Source organism: Ovis canadensis, chromosome 5, assembly GCF_042477335.2.
Source record: "Ovis canadensis isolate MfBH-ARS-UI-01 breed Bighorn chromosome 5, ARS-UI_OviCan_v2, whole genome shotgun sequence".
NCBI classification, from domain to species: Eukaryota; Metazoa; Chordata; class Mammalia; order Artiodactyla; family Bovidae; genus Ovis; species Ovis canadensis.
Window position 1 is genome coordinate 30,245,682 of NC_091249.1, and position 21,323 is coordinate 30,267,004.

Here is a 21,323-nt window from a genome sequence, read left to right on the forward strand (position 1 = left end):
ATCCAGAGGGATGTTGTGGGGAGGGAGGTGGGAGGGGGGTTCATGTTGGGATCGCATGTACACCCATGGTGGATTCAGGTCAATGTATGTCGAAACCAATACAGTATTGTAAAGTAAAATAAAGTAAAAATAAAAATAAAAAAATAATAAAAAATAAAATAAATTAAAATAAAAAATAAAAAAATAAAAAAAGCATAACCTACAAAAAAAAACAAAAGAATCATAAAGCAATTATCTTCTGATAAAATTAAAAAGAAAAACCATAAAGGGGCTACTTTGACTGGACTTCCCCAAATACAGCCTCTTCATTCAGTCCACAAATATTTATAGATATATTCTTCACTACAGGTAGTTTCATCCCTTTAGTAGGGACACCAATCATTCTGGTTTCCCTATAAATGAGTTTTCTCAGGATGTAAAACTTCCAGCGCTAAAACTGGGAGAGTTTGAGAGAAAAACAGATAGATGACCACCCTACTTTAGGGAATGTTTGAAGATACAGGGGTAGGGGGAGGAGAAGGGAGCCACAAACTACAGCCATGGATGGGTGGCGGGTTTTGTCATTAACATTTCATTGACACACATCCTTCCCCATTTATGTATTCTCTATGGCTGCTTTCAGCAGGTAAAGAACCCGTGTGCCAGTGCCAGGAGATGGGTTGGGGGAGGTTCAGTCTCTGGGTCAGAGAGATCCCCTGGAGAAGGAAATGGCAACCGACTCCAGTATTCTTGCCCCATGGATAGAGAAGCCTGATGGGGTACAGTCCACGGGGTCACAAAGAGTCAGACATGACTGAGTGACTAAACAAAAACATGGCTGTTTTCATGTTAAAATGGCAGAGTTTCCTGCATTGAACCTGGGCTGGTGCCTCGATTCATATATGATATTATACATGATTCAGTGCCGTTCTCCCAAATCATCCCATCCTCTCCCTCTCCCACAGAGTCCAAAAGACCATTCTATACGTCTGTGTCTCTTTTGCTGTTTCACATACAGGGTTATCGTTACCATCTTTCTAAATTCCATATATATGCGTTAGTATACTGTATTGGTGTTTTTCTTTCTGGCTTACTTCACTCTGTATAACCGGTTCCAGTTTCATCCATCTATTAGAACTGATTCAAATGTATTCTTTTTAATGGCTGAGTAATATTCCATTGTGTATATGTACCACAGCTTTCTTATCCATTCATCTGCTGATGGACATCTAGGTTGCTTCCATGTCCTGGCTATTATAAACAGTGCTGCGATGAACATTGGGGTACATGTGTCTCTTTCAGTTCTGGTTTCCTTGGTGTGTATACCCAGCAGCACTGGATGCTTGGGGCTGGTCCCCTGGGACAACCCAGAGGGATGGTACGGGGAGGGAGGAGGGAGGGGGGTTCACGATGGGGAACACGTGTATATCTGTGGCGGATACATGTTGATGTATGGCTAAACCAATACAATATTGTAAAGTAATTAAGTCCAATTAAAATAAATAAATTTATATTAAATAAAATGAAATGGCAGAGTTGAGTAGTTGCCAACGGAGACCACAGCATCTGAAATATTAAAAATATTTTTATCTGCTTCTTTACAGGAAAATTTTGTTCACCCTTGGTCCCATGATGAGAGGTGGGGAGTGCTACTAGCCTTTGGTTCCCAAGGGGTCTAGGAAGTGAAACATCCCATAGTGAGAGGGTAGTTCTGCTTTAAGAATGATCATCGTACCTGAAATGTCAGTAGTGCTTCCTTTGGAAATACCCCAAAAACCTACTGTTTCGGACACGGTTATTGGAGCTTAATTGGCCAAAAGTTCTTGCTCTCATGGGGCACACAATCTTTTAAGAGGTAGATACACAATAAGTAAAACAACAACAACAAAAAATCAGTATGGTTTCAAATATTAATAGGTGCTGGGAAAAGATGGAGAATAGAGTGATTAAAAAGTAAAATTTCTCACCTATGGATGCAACTAGAGATGATCACACTAAGTGAAGTAAGTCAGAAAGAGAAAACAATTACCATATGACATCATTTATATGTGGAATCTAAACTATGATACAAACGAACACAGACATAGAGAACAGACTCATTGTTGCCAAGCTGCGGGGAGGGAGAGGGATGGACTGGGAGTCTGGGGTTGTTAGATGCAAATGATTAAATTTAGAATGGATAGACACAAGGTCCTACCGTACAGCACAGAGAACTATGCTGAACATCCTGTGATAAACCATAATGGAAAAGAATATTAAGAAAGAATGCACATATGTATATAAATGAGTCACTTTGTTGTATAGCAGAGGTTGCCACAACACTGTAAATCAACTATATTTCAGTTTTTAAACAAAGAATTTCTCAACTGTAGAAGGCAATGGCACCCCACTCCAGTACTCTTGCCTGGAAAATCCCATGGATGGAGGAGCCTGGTAGGCTATAGTCCGTGGGGTCACGAAGAGTCAGACATGACTGAACGACTTCACTTTCTCGTTTCACCTTCATGCACTGGAGAAGGAAATGGCAACCCACTCCAGTGTTCTTGCCTGGAGAATCCCAGGGACAGGGGAGCCTGGTGGGCTGCCGTCTATGGGGTCGCACAGAGTCGGACACGACTGAAGCGCCTTAGCAGCAGCAGCAGCAGCAGCAGCAGCAGCAGCAGCAGCAGCAGCAGCAGCATTACTAATATTTATAACACTGCTACTGCTGTGCTGTGTACAGTTATGTCTGACTCTCTGTAACCCCAGAGGAGCCCACCAGGCTCCTCTGTCCATGGGATTCTCCAGGCAGGAATGGAATGGGTAACCATTTCTCCCTTCAGGGATCTTCCTGATCCAGGGATTGAACCCAGGTCTCCTGTGACTCCTGTACTGGCAGGGGGATTCTTTACCAACTGAGCCACCTGGGAAGTCCCTATTTGTAACACTATTCCCTCATTATTTTCTGCAATGGGTAAATGAGGGAGACAGTCTTGTGCACTGTAAGATGTTTAGCAGCATCCCCTCCCAAAGGTGACGACTAATAGCATCTCCATATATTGCCAAGTGTCCCCTGAGGGCACAGAATCAGCCCAGGTAAGAACCAAAGGCTTAAAGAGTAGGAAGAAAGACCACCCCCATACATAACGTGATCAGGAAAATCATTCAAAACTGAGAGTTATCACAAGAAGGCATCAACTAGAAGCTGGCGGATGAGTATGGGAAGAGGGGAAAGCACATGCAAAGATCCTGAGGTGGAAACTAGCTTTGAGGGAGTTAGGTGAGGATGAGCAGAAGCAGATGGGGCGATGATGGGGATGGATGGGGACAATGCCGGAGGGATACGAGACCTGGTTGTCTGTCTTGTCCACACCAGTGAGAAACAGTATCTTGGCCAAGAAGAGGCATATGCAGAGGTGCAGGTGGATGTAGGTGTTCTGGTTTCGGAGGGTACGACACAGAAGGAAGGTGATGATGGCCACGGCAAGACACACCAGTGAGATGATCGTGCCCACGTGACTAATGAGGTACAGGGTGAACTCCATCTGTCAGAAAAGAGATACACTGTTGGCCTCAGAGAATGACCAGTTATAACCCCCAGGCAGGAAAAAGAACTATCCAGACTCTTGGCTTGGGTATATAGATCTTGGAAGCTTTTTCTCCCTGCGGCGCTCGGTGGTGTGAACTAGATATTGTTCATCATCACCCTTTGGCATCCATCAGCACCCATTCTCACCCCTCTCCTATGTCTTATTCCTATAGGGTAAGACATCTGCAAACTGCATTTCCCATAATCTCTTGGGGCTAAGGTCCTGAACATCATTTAGGTTCTCCAGTGAGATGCACACATGAAGGTTTTAAAAGGCAGGATGGAGGCAGATACCAGTTTTCTGCAGACAGGAGTGAGCTATGGCTGGAATCCACATTCTGACTATCCGATCTTTAATTTCATGGATGTGGGGTGAAATGCCAAAGATAATTTATGACCTCTGGGTTTCAGCTGCAGAGGGGGTGATCTTGAGGCCAAATTCCAGTGGCAGAACCCCTTACTTCAAGTCCTCCATCCCTTCCAAGAATTCTGTGAGCATCTAAACCCCTGTATTAAATATTTTCCTGCTTGACATACCTTGAGAGGTTCCTGTTACCTGCACTGAAACAAGACTGATAATAGGTGTTCCAAGATGCTCCAACTTCCAGGAGTGGAGGTGACTAGTTGAGTCCTTCCCTATGCCATTATTTGTAATTAATTTTATTGGGGTGCTTTCTGTGCGTTAAAGATATGCCAGGCACCAGCTTCTCTATGATGTTGTGATGTAGTGGTTAAGACTACAATTCTGCCAGTTTCTGGCTGTTTAAGCTTGGGCAAGATACTTAACTGCTCTGTGCCCATTTCCTCCTCTGTTAAAATGAGGATACTAACAGTAATGATCACGTGGAATAATTCCAAGAGGATTCAATGAACATGCTTAAAGTACTTACAACAGTGCAGAAAACACGCATAAATGTTCATTTTTATCATCATTTTTCTCTTTTTCCCTAATTAAATGCTGATGCTTTTAATTTTTTGTTTTTGTCTTTTGGCCACACCTTGTGGTATCTCAGTTCCTAGACCAGGGATGGAACCCAGGACATGGAAGTGAAAGTGGTGAGTCCTAATCACTGGACTGCCAGGGAACTCCTGAGTCATCATTTTTCTCTTGTTCTCATTTTTAAGATGAAAAAATTTGGCTCAGCTCAGAGAGGCTGAGTGATATGCCAATGGAAACACAGCTCTGAAGTGATTGAGATGGGACTTGAAACTAAGCTAGATTTGCTCTGGATCGAATTTTCTTAAGTGTTAAGCCTTACATTCCTCTAAGTAGCAATTTAGGACCTGCTTGGCAGAGAACTGAACTTGGGATCCTGCTATAAACAAGGATACACATCACAGCACTAAGGAGCCTGTCTTTCCTCTCTACCAAATCTAACTTCTCACCAAGTCTTATTTCACGTTCCACCTCCTCCCGGACCTAACCCCAGTTCTCAGTGACACAACTCTCAGTTTCTGTAACATAAATTCTTGCACCATTTACAGGCAGGCCTCAGAGACAGTACAGGTTCAATTCCAGACCACCGTAATAAAGCAAATATTGGCAATAAAATGAGTCACATGAATTTTTATCTCCCAGTGCATATAAAAGTTATGTTTACATGCCACCATACTCACCATACACATTTAAAGTGTATAGTAGCATATGTCTGGAAAATGTAGATACCTTTATTAAAAAATACTTTATTGCTAAAAGATGCTACCATCATCCGAGCCTTCAGTGAGTCATAATCTTTTTGCTGGTGGAAGGTTTGAGATATTGCGAGAATGACCAAAATGTGACACAAAGACATGAAGTGAGCAAATGCTGTTGGGAAAGCAGTGCTAACAGACTTGCTCAATGCACACAGGGTTGCCACAAACCTTCAATTTGTTTTCTCTTTTTTTTTGAAAAAAAAAAAAAAGTGATATCTACAAAGTGCAATAAAATGAAGTATGCCTATAGATGATTTTGTAGAAAAAGACCTCTGGACTGAGACCATCCTGGGTTTGAATCCCATCTCTACTAATTACTGGCTTCATGACTAAACAGACTATTGAAGTCCAGCCTCCTGTCCTGAAAAGTGCATCTAAAAACAGCTAAAGAGTCAGGCACATAGTGTGTGTTAAGGCGCTTCAGTAGTGTCTGACACTTTTTGACCCCATGGACTATATCCTGCCAGGCTCCTCTGTCCATGGGATTCTCCAGGCAAGAATACTGGAATTAGTTGCCATATCCTTCTCCAGGGGATCTTCCCTATCCAGGGGTCAAACCCACATCACTTTATATCTCCTGCATTGGCAGGTGGGTTCTTTACCACTAGTGTCACCTGGGAAGCCCAGGTGCTCTGTAAGTGGGGTTTCTGGTTATTATTGTGCCTGCACCTGTTTAGGGTCAGTTCTCATTTCATATATAAGTGTCATAGCTTCTCAACCAGACCATGAATTCTCTAAGGGCAGAGATATGGCACACACCCCTTCTGTCCCCATGACTCCCTCCCACAATGCCCAATTCCATGAGAGGCACACAATGAATGTTAATCAGTATTTTCCCATTGGATTTGAGGACCCAGACTATAGAGTGTCATTACTGACCGTGACCTCCCCAGAAGCCATGATGACGGCCAAGTTCACCATTCGATTACAGCCACAGACAGTATGCGTCTTGGAAGCTTCAAGGAGCACACAGCCTGATGGTGTCCATCTGCCTCCCTCCACATCCGGTCTCCAGGAAACGCAGATAGCACTCTCAAAATCCTGCTTTGGCTGAAAATTCAGAGCCTTTAGTTGCCTGAGAATCCATCTTGAATGGATTCAACCTGACCAGCCTCAAGAAGATGTGGGCACGTTCTCTACAGAATGGAGAAAAATGCTGATATTTCAACATGCAGTGATAAAAAGAAATGTCTCGGGTGCCAGACCTGTATCCATTATTAACTTGGTTATAATTAATATAAATAAAGTTCATGTAAATGTTCCTGCATCAGTGTTACTTAATCTAACCTCAACCTTTCCCATTGATGAATGGAAAAATGCCACACTGAAATAGAAGAGCTCATTTTTCTAGCAGTGGATTTTGGGAAGTGGTTGAGTTATCAGAAACTGTGGACACTTGCTGCTTAATGTTGTCACTAAGTCATGTCCGACTCTTTGCGAATCCATGGACTGTAGCCCACCAGGCTCCCCTGTCCATGGGATTTTTCCAGGAAAGATTACTGGAGTGGGTTGACATTTCCTTCTCCAGGGGAATGTTCCAACCCAGGGATCAAACCCACATCTCCTGCGTTAGCAGGTAGATTCTTCATCACTGAGCCACCAGGGAAGCTCTGCTTAATGGGTCCCTGTCAAAAAATTAGAGTTTAGCCAATAGAGGATGTGGAGTTCCCAGTAGATAGCTGGGGGCCCAGTGAAAACCTTGTCACCAACCTTGATGTTCTCCAGAGTGTAGATGACTGGTTTAGAGAACCCGTCTTTCTTTCCTCCTGTTATGATGCCCCCAACAATGCGAGAATTCATCTTCAGCTTCTTCTTGGAGTTGGCCCAGGGGATCTGAAGATCTTGCAAGAAGCGCTCATCCAAAATAGACTCCATGCCCGCAAAGGAAACGAAAGCCACCCCGTTGATCCCTGAAATTTCCCCCAAATTAAAAAAAAGCCAATCATTTGCTTAGTAGCTATTACAGATGACCCAACTCATCCACACATGCACACATACTTTAATATCTCACGTATTTCTGCACCTTCACTGGCCTCCTCTGAGGACTGAAACACCAGTGGACTTCCAGATAGTTAACTCTCATCAGAAACTTTAAAAAAAATCTGAGACTTCCCTGGTGGTCCAATGGTTAAGAATCTACCTCGCAATGTAGGGGACTCAGGTTTGATCCCTGGTCAAGGAACTAAGATCCCACAAGCCGCAGGGCAATTGAGTCCAAGCACCAGAAGTAGAGAGACCATGTGCCACAACAGAGCCTCAACACAGCCAAATAAATAAATTAACTTGAAAAAAAAATCCTGAGGTGGTATTACCTTAAAAAAAAACACAAAACTTGGCTACATTTAAAAATTAATTGAATTTATGTTGTTTTTAAGGGACAATTCAACTCAGCAGTGGGAAATAAGTTTCCCTTTTCATATTTATGGTTATTGTTGTTCAGTCTCTTTGGTGGGCTTCCCCTTTCAATGTTGGTGGTCTGTGTCCTAGCCTGTTCCTGGGCCATCCAGACAGCATATAGATCATGGGAGTGATGAACAATGACCTACAAGCCAATCTGGCCATCATTGCTTTTTTTTTTTAATTAACAAAATGTTTTAGGCTGTGCTGGTCTTTGTGGCTGCAAGCAGGCTTTATCTAGCTGCAGGGAGTAGGGATACTCTCCACTTGCAAGGCAAGGGCTTCTCATTGTGGTGGCTTCTCTTGTTGTAGAGCATGGGCTCTAGGGCATGCAGCCTGCAGTAGCCCCGGTGAATGGGCTCGGTAGTGGTGGCACACAGGCTTCATTTCCCTGCGGCATGTACGATCTTCTCTGACCTAGGATCAAACCCAGGTCTCCTGCATTGGTAGGTGGATTCTTAACCAATGGACCTTAAGGGTAGTCCCCATTGCCTGTTTTTTTTTGTGTGTGTGTGAATAAAAATTTCACTGCAACACAGTCTCACCCATTAATTTACATATGGCCTAGGAATGCTTTTGCGCACCCTGAGGACACAGTTGCAAGAGTTGCAACAGATCCTGTCGCGCTCAATGCCTTGAACATTTACTAACCACGGTTTACAGGAAGCATTTGCTAATTCCTGATACAGATTAGCACTGTATGTTAGAAATTTAGTATGAGTCACATGTGTAATTTGAAATTTTCCAGTAACCACATTTCAGAACAGTAAAAAAAAAAGGTGGGGGGATTATTTAAGTTATATATTAACTCACTACCTGCAAAATATTTTCATTTCAACATGTAGTCATTCTAAAAATTATTGATAAGATATTTTAATTCCTTCATCTCTGGCACCAAGACATTGAAATCCAGTATGTATATTACACTCAGAGTCTAACCACACTTAAAGCTCTCAATAACAAAATGTGACCAATGGCTGCTGACTAGACAGGAAATATCTTGTCACTCCCATATTGTAAGATTATTTTTAAATTAATTTTTTGTTGAGATATAGTTGATGTACAATGTTGTGTTAGTTTCTGCTGTGTACCAATGTAAATCAGCCATTGTCGTTCAGTCTCTAAGCCGTGTCTCTTTGCCACCCCATGGACTGTAGCACACCAAGCTTCCCTATCCCTCACTATCTCCTGGAGTTTGCTCAAACTCATGTCCATTGAGTCGGTGATGCCATCCTACCATCTCATCCTTTGTCACCCCCTTCTCCTCCTACTCTCAGTCTTTCCCAGCATCAGGGTCTTTTGCATAGACCTGCCATACATATACAAATATCCACACTCTTTCAGACTCTACTCCCAGAGATTATTTAATGTCTGACTTCCCTAGAAGGTGGTAAACTCCCTGAGGGCATGGGCTATTTCTGCCTCTATCACTATTTTATTTTCAACAAATACTTGCGACCCCGTGGACTGTAGTCCACCAGGCTCCTCCGTCCATGGGTCTCTCCAGGCAAGAATACTGGAGTGGGTTGCCATTTCCTTCTCCAGGGGATCTTCCCAACCCAGGGATCGAACCCAGGTCTCCCATATTAGGAGCAGACGCTTTAACCTCTGAGCCACAAGGGAATATAAATATTTGCTCAAAATAATAAAAAATTAAAGTTAAAAAATAAAGGCACCCCAATGTTCATTGCAGCAATATTTACAATAGTCAAAGCATGGAAGCAATCTTTTTTTGTTGGTTGGGTTTTCTTTTTTTTTAACTTTAAAAAAATTATTTATTTTAATTGGAGGCTAATTACTTTACAATATTGTAGTGGTTATGCCATACATTGACATGAATCAGCCAAGGGTTTACATGTGCTCCCCATTCTGAACCCCCCTCCCACCTCCCTCCCCATCCCATCCCTCTGGGTCATCCCAGTGCACCAGCCCTGAGCACCCTGTCTCATGCATCGAACCTGGACTGGTGATCTGTTTCACCTATGATAATATACATGTTTCAATGCTATTTTCTCAGATCATCTCACCCTTGCCTTCTCCCACAGAGTCCAAAAGACTGTTCTATACATCTGTGTCTCTTTTGCTGTCTTGCATATAGGGTTATTGTTAACATCTTTCTAAATTCCATATATATGTGTTAGCATACTGTATTGGTGTTTTTCTTTCTTGCTTACTTCACTCTGTATAATAGGCTCCAGATTCATCCACCTCATTAGAACTGATTCAAATGTATTCTTTTTAATGGCTGAGCAATATTCCATTGTGCATATGTACCACAGCTTTCTTATCCATTCGTCTGCTGATGGATATCTAGGTTGCTTCCATGTCCTGGCTATTATAAACAGTGCTATGATGAACACTGGGGTACACGTGTCTCTTTCAATCCTGGTTTCTTCAGTGTGTGGCATAGAAGTAATCTAAATATCCATGGACAGATGAATGGATAAAGAAGATATAGTACATATAAACAATGGAATACTACTCGGCCATAAAAAAGAATGAAATAATGCCATTTGCATTAACATGGATGGAGCTGGAGATTATCATACAAAGTAAGTCAGACAGAGGAAATAAACCATAGGATGTCACTTATATGCAGAATTAAAAAAAAAACTGATCCAAATGAATTTATTTACAAAACTGAAACAGACTTGCAGACGTAGAGAATGAATTTATGGTAACTGCATGAATCGGGATGGGGAGAGTCTGGGGAAAGGATAGAAAGGGGGAGTTTTGGATTGATAGGAACACACTGCTCTATTTGAAACAGATAACCAACAAAATATTGTTTTTGTTGTGCTCAGTCAAGTCTGACCTGACTCTTTGCTACCCCGTGGAGCCCTGCCAGGCTCCTCTGTCCATGGGATTTCCCAGGCAAGAATACTGGAGTGGGTCACCACTTTCTCTTCCAGAGGATCTTCCTGGCCCAGGGATTGAACCCGCATCTCTTGCATCTCCTGCGCTAACAGGCAGAGTCTACCACTAGTGCCACCTGGGAAGCCCAACCAATAAGGGCTTACTATAAAAATTTTGTTTAATTTTAAAAAGGTCTAAAAAGCAGTCAATCCATGGGGAGGGTGGGAGGGAGGCTCAGGAGGGAGGGGATATATGACTACATATTGCTGATTCTGGAGAAGAAAATGGCAATCCACTCCAGTATTCTTGCCTGGGAAATCCCACGGACAAAGGCACCTGGTGGGCTATACAGTACATGATGTCGCCAAGGCTCGGACATGACTAAGCGACTGAGCACGCATATAGCTGATTCACTTTGCTGTACAGCAGAAATGAACACAACGTTGTAAAGCAAGTACACGCCATTTAAAAAACATTAAAAATGAAAATTTTCTAAAAAGCAATCAATCCATTAGTATTTGTTGCTTGAATGCACCATAACCCTCCTCTTTGTTTCTCAGGAATGGGTTTGTACCTGTGGATTCCGATTCTTTGATCGTGGAACACCAAATCTTCATTTCATCCCCTTTTGCTTTCAACTTAAATGTCTCATTCTCCTTAGTGCATTCTTTGTCGATCACTTTGCTCTCAATATCTAAAAGGGAGAAAGGGAGAAAGGGAGAAGTGGCAGGAGCTCACCCAGAAAGTGGGATCTGAATTTGGTTTCTGGCAAGAAAGGAATGCATCTCTAGTTGTAAGCGAGGGAAAGAACAGAAAGAATGTTGGGTCATGGGAAAGACCTTGAGGCCCTTGATTGGCAGGCAGATGGAGGCACCAAACAAATCTGAAACCCAGTTGGAACTCTAGGAGTAAGGGTTCACATCTCAGGAGATGCTTCAGGGAAAAATGACCTTGAAGTGAACGAGGATGGAAGATAACAGAGTCATGAGCCTCTGACTATGTCAAAGTTAGACTGGTTTTCCAAAACCAAAGGAAATCAGGAGGGTCTGGAGCAAGCCCAGCAGGGTGGAAAAGGGCTCAGATTCTGCAGTCACAAACTAGGGGCCCAGCTCTACCACCCACCTGCTGTGTAAACTTGACCAGTGACTTAACCTCTCTGAGCCTCAGATTTCTTACCTGTAACATGGTAATAATTACAGGACTTTTCATGAAAACAAGATAGGTAATGGAACCAGAGGTGTCCTTTAAAAATATAAGCTAGATGACACTTTGTTTATTCTCAAACTTTTCAATCCCCCTCCCTCCCATTATCTCAAGTAAAATTGTGACTCCCTACTATGTGTTCAGTCACCTCCAACTCTTTGGGACCTCTTGGACTGTAGCCTGCCAGGCTCCTCCAACCATGGAATTTCCCAGGCAAGAATACTGGAGTGGATTGCCATTTCCTCCTCCAGGGGTTCTTCCTGACCTGGGGATCGAACCCAGGTGTCCCGCATTTCCTGCATTGCAAGCAGATTCTTTACCACTAAGATATCAGGGAAGCCTGCATTTGTCTACAAAATCTGCCTCTCTCTTTTCTGATCCCTTCTCCTACAGATTTTCCCGTGTTCCACTCTTCTTTAGGGCTTCCCAAGTGGTTCAGTGGTAAAGAATCCACCTGCCAAAGCAGGAGACACAAGTTGGATGTGGTATATGAGAAAGCCATGGGGAATCACAATGTCAAAGTCACCCACCTAAGTCAGCCCCCGGATGTGACCTTGACACCAAAGGTATATCCTACCTAAATGTTTCGTCTGAATTGTCTGACTGACATTCGCTGAGGGTTTCAGAAAAGCTGCCAACGTGGTGCTTTGCACGCTCTCCAGCAAGACTGTGGCCAGCGTAGAGGTCTCTTCTTTGGTGAAGTTGGACCACTTGGATGTGTTTTCAATCACAGAGGCAAATTTCTTAGCTGTATTCTGCAAGGAAAGGTATGTGTTTGCTCTTTCTCATCAGTGAAACAGCAGTTGTCCCCCATCTCTCACCATGAGAAAGGGTTGACAGTCTGGGATGATGAAGAATTTAAAAGACCATTCACTAGGGACTTCCCTGGTGGCCAGTGGTTAAGACTCCTCCATACAGTGCAGGTGGCGTGGGTTCCATCCCTGGTTGGGAAGCTAAGATTCCACATGTCCCACATCCCACACATCCCTGGTTGAGGAGTTAAGATCCTACACATCATCCTACATTTTTTTTTCGGCCAAAAAAACCCCCCACAAAACCCCAAAACATAAGCAATATTGTAACAGATTCAATAAAGACTTTTAAAAAAATCTTAAAAGAAAAAGAAAAGACATTTCCTCAGCCTCTTTTTCCTGATTCAGGAAGCCCTACTGGGGATGCAACTTGGCGTGCAGTAAGTCAGCACTTGTTGCCTTATAAATTACATGTACCCTTTTGACTCAGCAATTTCCCTTCCAGGAATTCCCTCCTTCAAGAAATACTTTAAAATTGTGCAAGAATCTTGTGTAATGATGTTCATCTCAGCATGGTTTTTGATAGCAAAAATCTGGAAAGCCTGAATGTCCAAGCAATTGGTTAAATAAAACATGCTAAAATCAAATCATGGTGATTTTGCAAAGCCCTGTCTGCCCAGCAGGTCCACTATCCTTTGGAGGTGCTAGGCTTGGGTAAACTGTAAGAGGGCCAACCTGGATCTGGGAATTGCGATCACAGCTAAGGGGACCAAGCTCTAAAATTCTATAAAGGAGTTCATGAGCTGGAATATTACCCTTAGGTACCTCAGTAACCCTATAAATCACCTAGTCTCCTCACCTCCTAGTGTTGGGGTACCCACTGCCAGCCTGCTTCCTTAGGCCAACTTACCTATGAACACCAGCACCCTCAACATAGCATTTTTGTACCACTTGGGATTCCTCTGGCTTGGGGTGAGAAGTAATTGGGAAGAGCTGAGATACGAGCCCTAGGTGTTTGTTCAGTCTTAAAAAAATAAATAAAATAAAATAAAATAATGGGATAGTGTGAAAGTGTTAGTCACTCAGTTGTATCTGATTCTTTGTGACCGCATGGACTGTAGTCCACCAGGCGTCTCTGTCCATGGGATTCTCCAGGCAAGAATACTGGAGTGGGTAGCCATGCCTTTCTCCAGGGGATCTTCCATATACAGGGGAAGCTCCATATGCAGTTGCTAATAAAAGAATGATATAGCATACCCATATATATTAACAAGCAGAAAGGTTCATGAACTATTTTTAAGTAAAGCAAAGTACAGAATCACATTTGTTGTTTTTTATCTGGTTTTGACATTTTCTCATTATATGAGATGTCACCACTGGGGAAATTTGGAAGTTTTCAAAGGATTCTGTCTATTTTTGCAACTTCCTGTGAGTCTACAATTATATTTCCTCTTAAAAATTTTTTATTTTATATTGGAGTATCATTGAGATCAGCCCTGGGATTTCTTTGGAGGGAATGATGCTGAAGCTGAAACTCCAGTACTTTCGCCATCTCATGTGAAGAGCTGACTCACTGGAAAAGACTCTGATGCTGGGAGGGATTGGGGGCAGGAGGAGAAGGGGATGACAGAGGATGAGATGGCTGGATGGCATCACTGACTCGATGGACGTGAGTTTGAGCGAACTCCGGGAGCTGGTGATGGACAGGGAGGCCTGGCGTGCTGCGATTCATGGGGTCGCAAAGAGTCAGACATGACTGAGCGACTGAACTGAACTGAACTGATCATTGATGAATAATATTGTGTTAGTTTCAGATGTACAGTAAAGTGATTCAGTGATACATGTACAAGTATCTATTCTTTTTCAAATTCTTCTCCCATTTAGGTTATTACAGAATATTGAGCAGAGTTTCCTGTGTTCTACAGGGAAAAGCCAGAAACTCTGGCTGTCTATTTTAAGCATAGCATTATGTACATGTCAATTCCAAACCCCCAATATATATCTCTCCCCACCTATCCCCCCATAACCATAAGTTAGTTCTCTAAGTCTATAAATCTGTTACAGAACCATGTGTTATATTATCTCATTTTGCTTTTAAAACAGCAAGCATTTTAATTTAAACTTTCATATTTATGGTATTTATGTTTCTGGCACTAACTGAGATTTTAAAATAAATATAATTAATACTTATTGTGAACCAAGTATTGGTTATATAAATATTATTTAATTATATATGTTATATATTATTTTTATTTTATAAAATAATACATATTTATTATATATATTATTTATTTAATAATATATTATTTAATAAATGTTATATATTATATAAAATATATATATGAATATTCATATATAAATATATTTATATATTATTTTAATATTATTTAATTTCTAATTAAATTAATTATATTTAACTTATATTATATACAGTATATATTATATTATATATAGTATGAAGTGAAGTGAAGTGAAGTCACTCAGTTGTGTCTGACTCTTTGCGACCCCATGGACTGTAGCCTACTAGGCTCCTCCTTCCGTGGGATTTTCTAGGCAAGAGTACTGGAGTGGATTGCCGTTTCCTTCTCCAGGAGATCTTCCCAACCCAGGAATTGAACCCAGGTCTCCCGCATTGCAGGCAGACACTTTACCATCTGAGCCATATATTGTATTATATCATAATTTATATTATATATTATTATATATTATATATTTAAATAGTATATAAATTGTATATAATATATAATTATATATAAAAATAATATATAGTTTTATATAGCATATGTAAATATTATATAATAATATGTAATATATTATATATAATCAGATAATATATAATATATAATAAAATATAATATATAACACACATATAATGTATATTTTATATTTATATTTTATATTTATTATATTTATATATTATATATTATTATATATTTTATATTTATATTCTATATATTCTATATATTCTATATAATATATTTTATATATTATATATTTATATATTTATATTTTATATATTGTATATCTTATATAAGATATATAAGATATATATGATATATATACTATAAGATATATATTTATATATATAGGATATCTTATATATCTTATATAATATAACATAATTTTAATATACATTATAATATAATGTTTAATGCATAATATTATACAATATATATTATATATCATATTATATATGATATATAATACATAATATATAATTTATATGTAGCATATATATTAAACTATGTATTATTATATATGATATATTTTATATATAATCTTATGTATTACTTAATTTTATGATATATTATTTAATTATTGCATATATTATTTAAATATTATATATTGTTTGAATAATATTATATATATTATTTAATTTTATGATAACTATGAAATAGAGGCTACTGTTAATACCACTTTGGATAGGAAAACATGAGTACATATCTTATAGGTAGCAGCACAAAGATTTGAACCTTGGGGATCTGACATCAGAGATTGGATTCTTAGTCACTGTTATAAACCACTCAGTAGGTACTCAATAAATGCTTCAATGTGTGTGTGTGTGTGTGTGTGTGTGCGCATGCGATGTGGATCTGTTTTCCATGTATTCGCAAAGTAAAAAAAGATATGGAAAGATACACATCTAAAGGTTAACATTTGGTTCTGTCTAAGGAACAGAGTTAAGGAAAGAATAGCAATAATTATATTAATATTAATGCTGATGCTATTTCTTCAACTGTTGATTATCAATAAGTTGACTATAAAATGTGATCCCAACAAAAAAAATCAGAAAATAATTCACAACCTAAGAAACGAAGGGAAGAAATTTATTGAATCCAGTCCAGTGGTGAAGGAAATTAACAGAAATCTTAGCAGGGAAACCAATTTCTATCTACCCAAATTTGATGATGAGAAGATGAAAAACTTCAGTAAAAACTGAGTCAGAGTGAAACTTGAGAGATGTTTGTTTGGGAAAAATAGAATGTACTGAGTTTTGTAACCATATCCCAAATGAAAGGTATGAATTTGGGGTCCCTCTCCACTGAGGCAGCAGAAGAATCTCAACTAGAATCATCCTGAAAAAGTGTGATTCTCAATTCTGTAGCAAATGAAATATCATCAAAACTTCCTTTGACATTAAATGTATTCATCTTAGCTAGGGAGTTTATTTTATATCTTCAGAAAAGAAAAAAATGGCAGGCAGGCTAAAACTCCATAATAGTGAAACATGTGTGTTAATTTTAGGACATCTTTTAATCTTTGGCTTAATGTGGAAATATGTTCCTTAATGGCTGGAACAATTTGATGTATTAGAGAAGGAAACCAACCAGATGATTTCATGCCATAAAGCAATTAGACTTGTGATTTTTATCTGAACAATTTAAGAGAATAATTTTAAGATTGACATACTGCATTGCACATTTTAAAAATCTGAATTATTATATTCATATGTGTGGTTGATTGGATTTATAAATCCTTCAAGAGCATAGTAAGGGCTTCTCAGGTGGTGCTAGTGATAAAGAACCCGCCTGCCAACGCAGAAGACATAAGAGATGCAGGTTTGATCAGGAAGATCCCCTGGAGGAGGAGATGGTAACCCATTCCAGTATTCTTGCCTGGGGAATTCCATGGACAGGGGAATCTGGCGGGCTATACTCCAAAGGGTTGCAAAGAGTTGGACATGACTGAAGCGACTTGGCACACATGGCATGTAAGGGTATAGTAACCTTGCCTTAGGTTTGTAAATCTTCACTCAGTACTTAAAATTTGGGGAGAAATGAGAATATATGTAAACATGGTAGAAAATGTTTACAGGAATTTAAATAAGTTTGTTGAAAGGGCTCATTGTTTATACAAATTTAATCTAAAAACTCCATGAATGAATATACACTTCATGAATAAATCTTATACTAATTGATTTAAAATTCACCAGAATACAAATGAAAGTGTTATTCTTATTTTCATTTAGATTTATCAATGAAATAACAACAACCATTAGTTGCAACTTAAAGACTTAATAGAAATTAATGTTTAATATCTGCAAATGTAGAGAACTATATTCAGTATCCTATGATAAATCCATAATGGAAAAGAATATTTTTTAAAATGTATATATGTGTATAACTGAATCACTTTGCTGTATGACAGAAATTAACACAACACTGTAAACCAACTATACATCAACAAAAAGATCTAAATAAAATCTGCAACTATAATGATCTAGTCATTCCACTTCTAGGTATTTACCCTGGAGAAATGAAAATTCAGATTCACACACACACACACACACACACACACACACACATACATTTATCGTAGCTCTATTGATAATCACCAAAAGTTGAAGTGGGGGTGGAGGAATGAAGAGATCTTGGTCAGGTGGAAACAATTAAAATATCCTTCAAAGACAAGTGGATAAACCTGCTGTGGTCCACCCAGAAAAAGGGACACTACTCAGCCACAAAAAGGAGTGAAGCATTAACACATGCTACAAAGTGGATGAAACTGGAGAACACAGTGCTTACTGAGAGAAGCTAGACTCTAAAGGCCACTTATTGTGTGATTCCGTTTACAAAACATTCTTGAAAAGATAAAACTAAAATGACAGAGAACAGATCAGGAATTCACAGGAGCTAATGGTGAAGGGATTGAATACATGGCTATACAGGGGAAACCCAAGGAACTTCTTCAGTGGTCCAGTGGTTAAGACTCTGCACTTCCACTGCCAGGGGTGCAGGTTTGATCCTTGGTTGGGGAACTAGGATGCCACATGCCATGCAGCCAAAAAAAAATTTTTTTTTAAATTTTTTAAGTAAAAAAACAAAAAAGGAAAACCATGGAAGTTGTTGGGGGAGAGGGATGGAACAGTTCTATTGTCTAATTGTGGGTGGTAATTACACAAACTTACTCAGGTAATAAACCCCACAAAACTGTACAGAAAAAAGGCAATTTTTCTGCATGTTAATTTTTCAAACCTTACAGCTGGAGTAGATTAAATGTTGACTCACAACCCTTTATGCTAAAGAGGATGTTCTGCACCCAAGGTATCCCCCAAGATGTTCAAAACTCAAAACACAATTGCAAAGACTTCAGTGTTACCTTCAGAGAGACGACGGTGGTTTTGTTTTTACAGACATTGTCCAGAACGCTGAGGGTGTTATTCATCAGCGCACAAAAGGAAACCTGTATCCAAGCAGGAAGAGCATCTATGAGCATTGAACAAGCATGAAATGCACAAACTGGGCCCTTGAGCCCTCCACATGGGGGTGGTCTTGAATTCCTGGATGTCATGAGGCTATAGTATTCTCAGGAAAATAAAAACTCATCCTCAATCAGAATTGGAATCACAGCACCTTTCTCTCCCATAAGTAAGAAAAGAAACCATCAACCAACAGCAAAACTATTGAGTGGGGTAAAAAGACAGAAGTTCCAATATTTTAGCCACCTGATGTGAACAGCCAACTCATTGGAAAAGACCCTGATGATGGGAAAGATTGAAGGCAGGAGGTGAAGGGGGTGACAGAGGATGAGATGGTTGGATGTCATTATTGACTCAATGGACATGAGTTTGAACAAACTCCAGGAGATAGTAAAGAAGTGAAGAAGTGCAGAACCTGAGTGCTGCAGTTCACGGAGTCGCAAAGAGTCTGACACGACTGAGTGACTGAACAACAAGAACAAAAACAGACAGAAAATGTGTGAAAAAAACCCAGTGGTCCAATTGGAATATAATTCAGCTATGAAAAGGACTGAAGCACTGATATTCCCTATAACGTGGTTGGGCCTTGAGAGCATGATGCAGCGAGAGAAACCAGACACAGAAGACCGCATAGTATGTAATTTCATTTATATGAAATATCCAGAATGAACAAGTCTATAGAGATAGAAATTAGATCACTGTTTTTGGGGGGTTGAGGACAGGAGGGAAGACAGAGTAACTGCTAATGGGCATATAGGGTTTATTTTGGTGGTGATGAAAAGCTTTGGAGATAGAAGTGGTGTTTTCACACCACTGTGAGTGTACTAAATGCCTCTGAATTGTACGCTTTAAAATGATAAATTTTATGTGTATTTCACAATTTAAAAAAACCAGCTGCGGTCTGACGTACACCGGAATTCCAAAGCTAATTTATAAGTTTATATTTAATATAGTGATATCAATTTCTGAAAATCCTTCTGGAATCTTTACTCACTAGAATGACTTCATTAGAAAGTCAAGATATCCAGATTCCTCTTTGCCCGGCTTGGAGGCTGTGTATCATCCATTCCACATCAGACAGATGCAGCAATACACCTCACAAAAAGTGAGACTCCAACATTCTTACTTGTTTGGGTAAATGGATTCCCAAATTTTAGAAAGGCAAATGTCCTTCCTTTCCAGCTTTACTTGAAGTTAGGTATAAGCAAAAGTGATACAGGCCATATGCTTAAATGGAAGGACTGTGCCTTTCACTTGCTCTTCTCCCCTGCCCACCAACTGGAATGCAGATTTGATGGCAGGAGCTGCAGCAGCCATTTTGGGCCACAATAAGGGAGTCATGTGTTGATGATGGAAGAGCCATCATCCATGGTATTATGGAGCCATCATGTCAGATCTCAGCAGCTTACATTCAGATTGCTACAAAGAGAGAAATACACATCTATCTGGTCTAGGCCATGATCATTTTTGTTTTAGTAAAAGCTGCAGGACAACATCCTACCTAAGTGCCTTCTGGGAAAAACCTCAAAAACTAGGATCCTTCAAAAATACTTACATATTTAGGCTCCACTGCTGCTCCCATGTGGCATAACTGGACCTGCATGTTGTTGCCTATCACATCATCTTTACACTTGAAGGGAATCCCTCCTAAGAAAACAAAAGCAACCAAATCAAACTTAACCCCAAGTCTGCGTTCATCATCCCCTGCATGAAATCCATCCATTGCCATGTTATACAATACAACCGTGAAAATGAACAAACTATAGCTACACACTACAGCAGTGATTCTGAGAAGCATGATAGCAAGTGAAGAAAGCAAGTCAGGAAAGACTATACATAATACAATACCATTTTTATAAAGCTCCAAAGCAAACCATACTAAACAAGGAATGTTTAGAGGGGGAATATTTTAAGTTCAGGAGTTACAAAGTTCCAAGTGGGCCTCTCTTCAGAGGACTCAGGAATATGCATTGGCATTGATGATGTTCCAGTTCTTATGTTGCTAAGGACTTAAGATATACTCATTTTATTATTATACCCCTTTGCCTCCATATAAGTTATCAATACTTTTACAACATCAAATAGTCCATAACTTAAAAATTTTTAAACCTTTCAAAGTTCCCTGTGGTTCTCAGCAAAAAGACTACAAAATTCCCTACATGGCACACAAGTCCTGTAGAAGCTGACTTATGCCCACATCCTCAGATGAAGTAAATGCCATTTCCCATGCCCTCCTCACTTTGCATTAGGCTCAGGGCCTTTGCACATGCTATCATTTGGACCACCATGATCTCTGCTCTTCATCTAAATAATCCACACTCTTCCTTCAAATTTCCGTTTTAATGGCACTTCACAGAGCATATTAAATATCCCACTACACAATGCACAACAAAGTGCACTGCAATTTTTCAATTATCACACTCATTGTGGTTATTAAATAATAATGCATGTGCTCCCTTACCTAGACTATAAGCTCCATGAGGGTAGCTATCATGTCTGTCATCAGTGCAGTTCAGTCACTCAGTCGTGTCTGACTCTTTGCGACCCCATGAATTGCAGCACGCCAGGCCTCCCTGTCCATCACCCACTCCCAGAGTTCACTCAGACTCACATCCATCGAGTCAGTGATGCCATCCAGCCATCTCATCCTCTGTTGTCCCCTTCTCCTCCTGCC

At 39.9% G+C, this 21,323-nt stretch overlaps 1 protein-coding gene across 2 annotated transcripts in view; it reads right to left on the minus strand.

Moving 5' to 3' along the window:
- ADGRE1 (adhesion G protein-coupled receptor E1) overlaps positions 1 to 21,323 on the minus strand; it is a 113,694-nt gene that overhangs the window by 14,013 nt on the left and 78,358 nt on the right. For both annotated transcript variants that reach the window (XM_069591300.1, XM_069591299.1), the window contains 7 exons: positions 20,205 to 20,296; positions 18,550 to 18,633; positions 12,276 to 12,453; positions 11,070 to 11,189; positions 6,953 to 7,152; positions 6,122 to 6,292; positions 3,309 to 3,503 (listed from right to left, as the gene is read on the minus strand). In XM_069591300.1, coding sequence (XP_069447401.1) covers positions 3,309 to 3,503; positions 6,122 to 6,292; positions 6,953 to 7,152; positions 11,070 to 11,189; positions 12,276 to 12,453; positions 18,550 to 18,633; positions 20,205 to 20,296 — 1,040 coding nt within the window. The remainder of the gene's footprint in view (positions 1 to 3,308; positions 3,504 to 6,121; positions 6,293 to 6,952; positions 7,153 to 11,069; positions 11,190 to 12,275; positions 12,454 to 18,549; positions 18,634 to 20,204; positions 20,297 to 21,323) is intronic.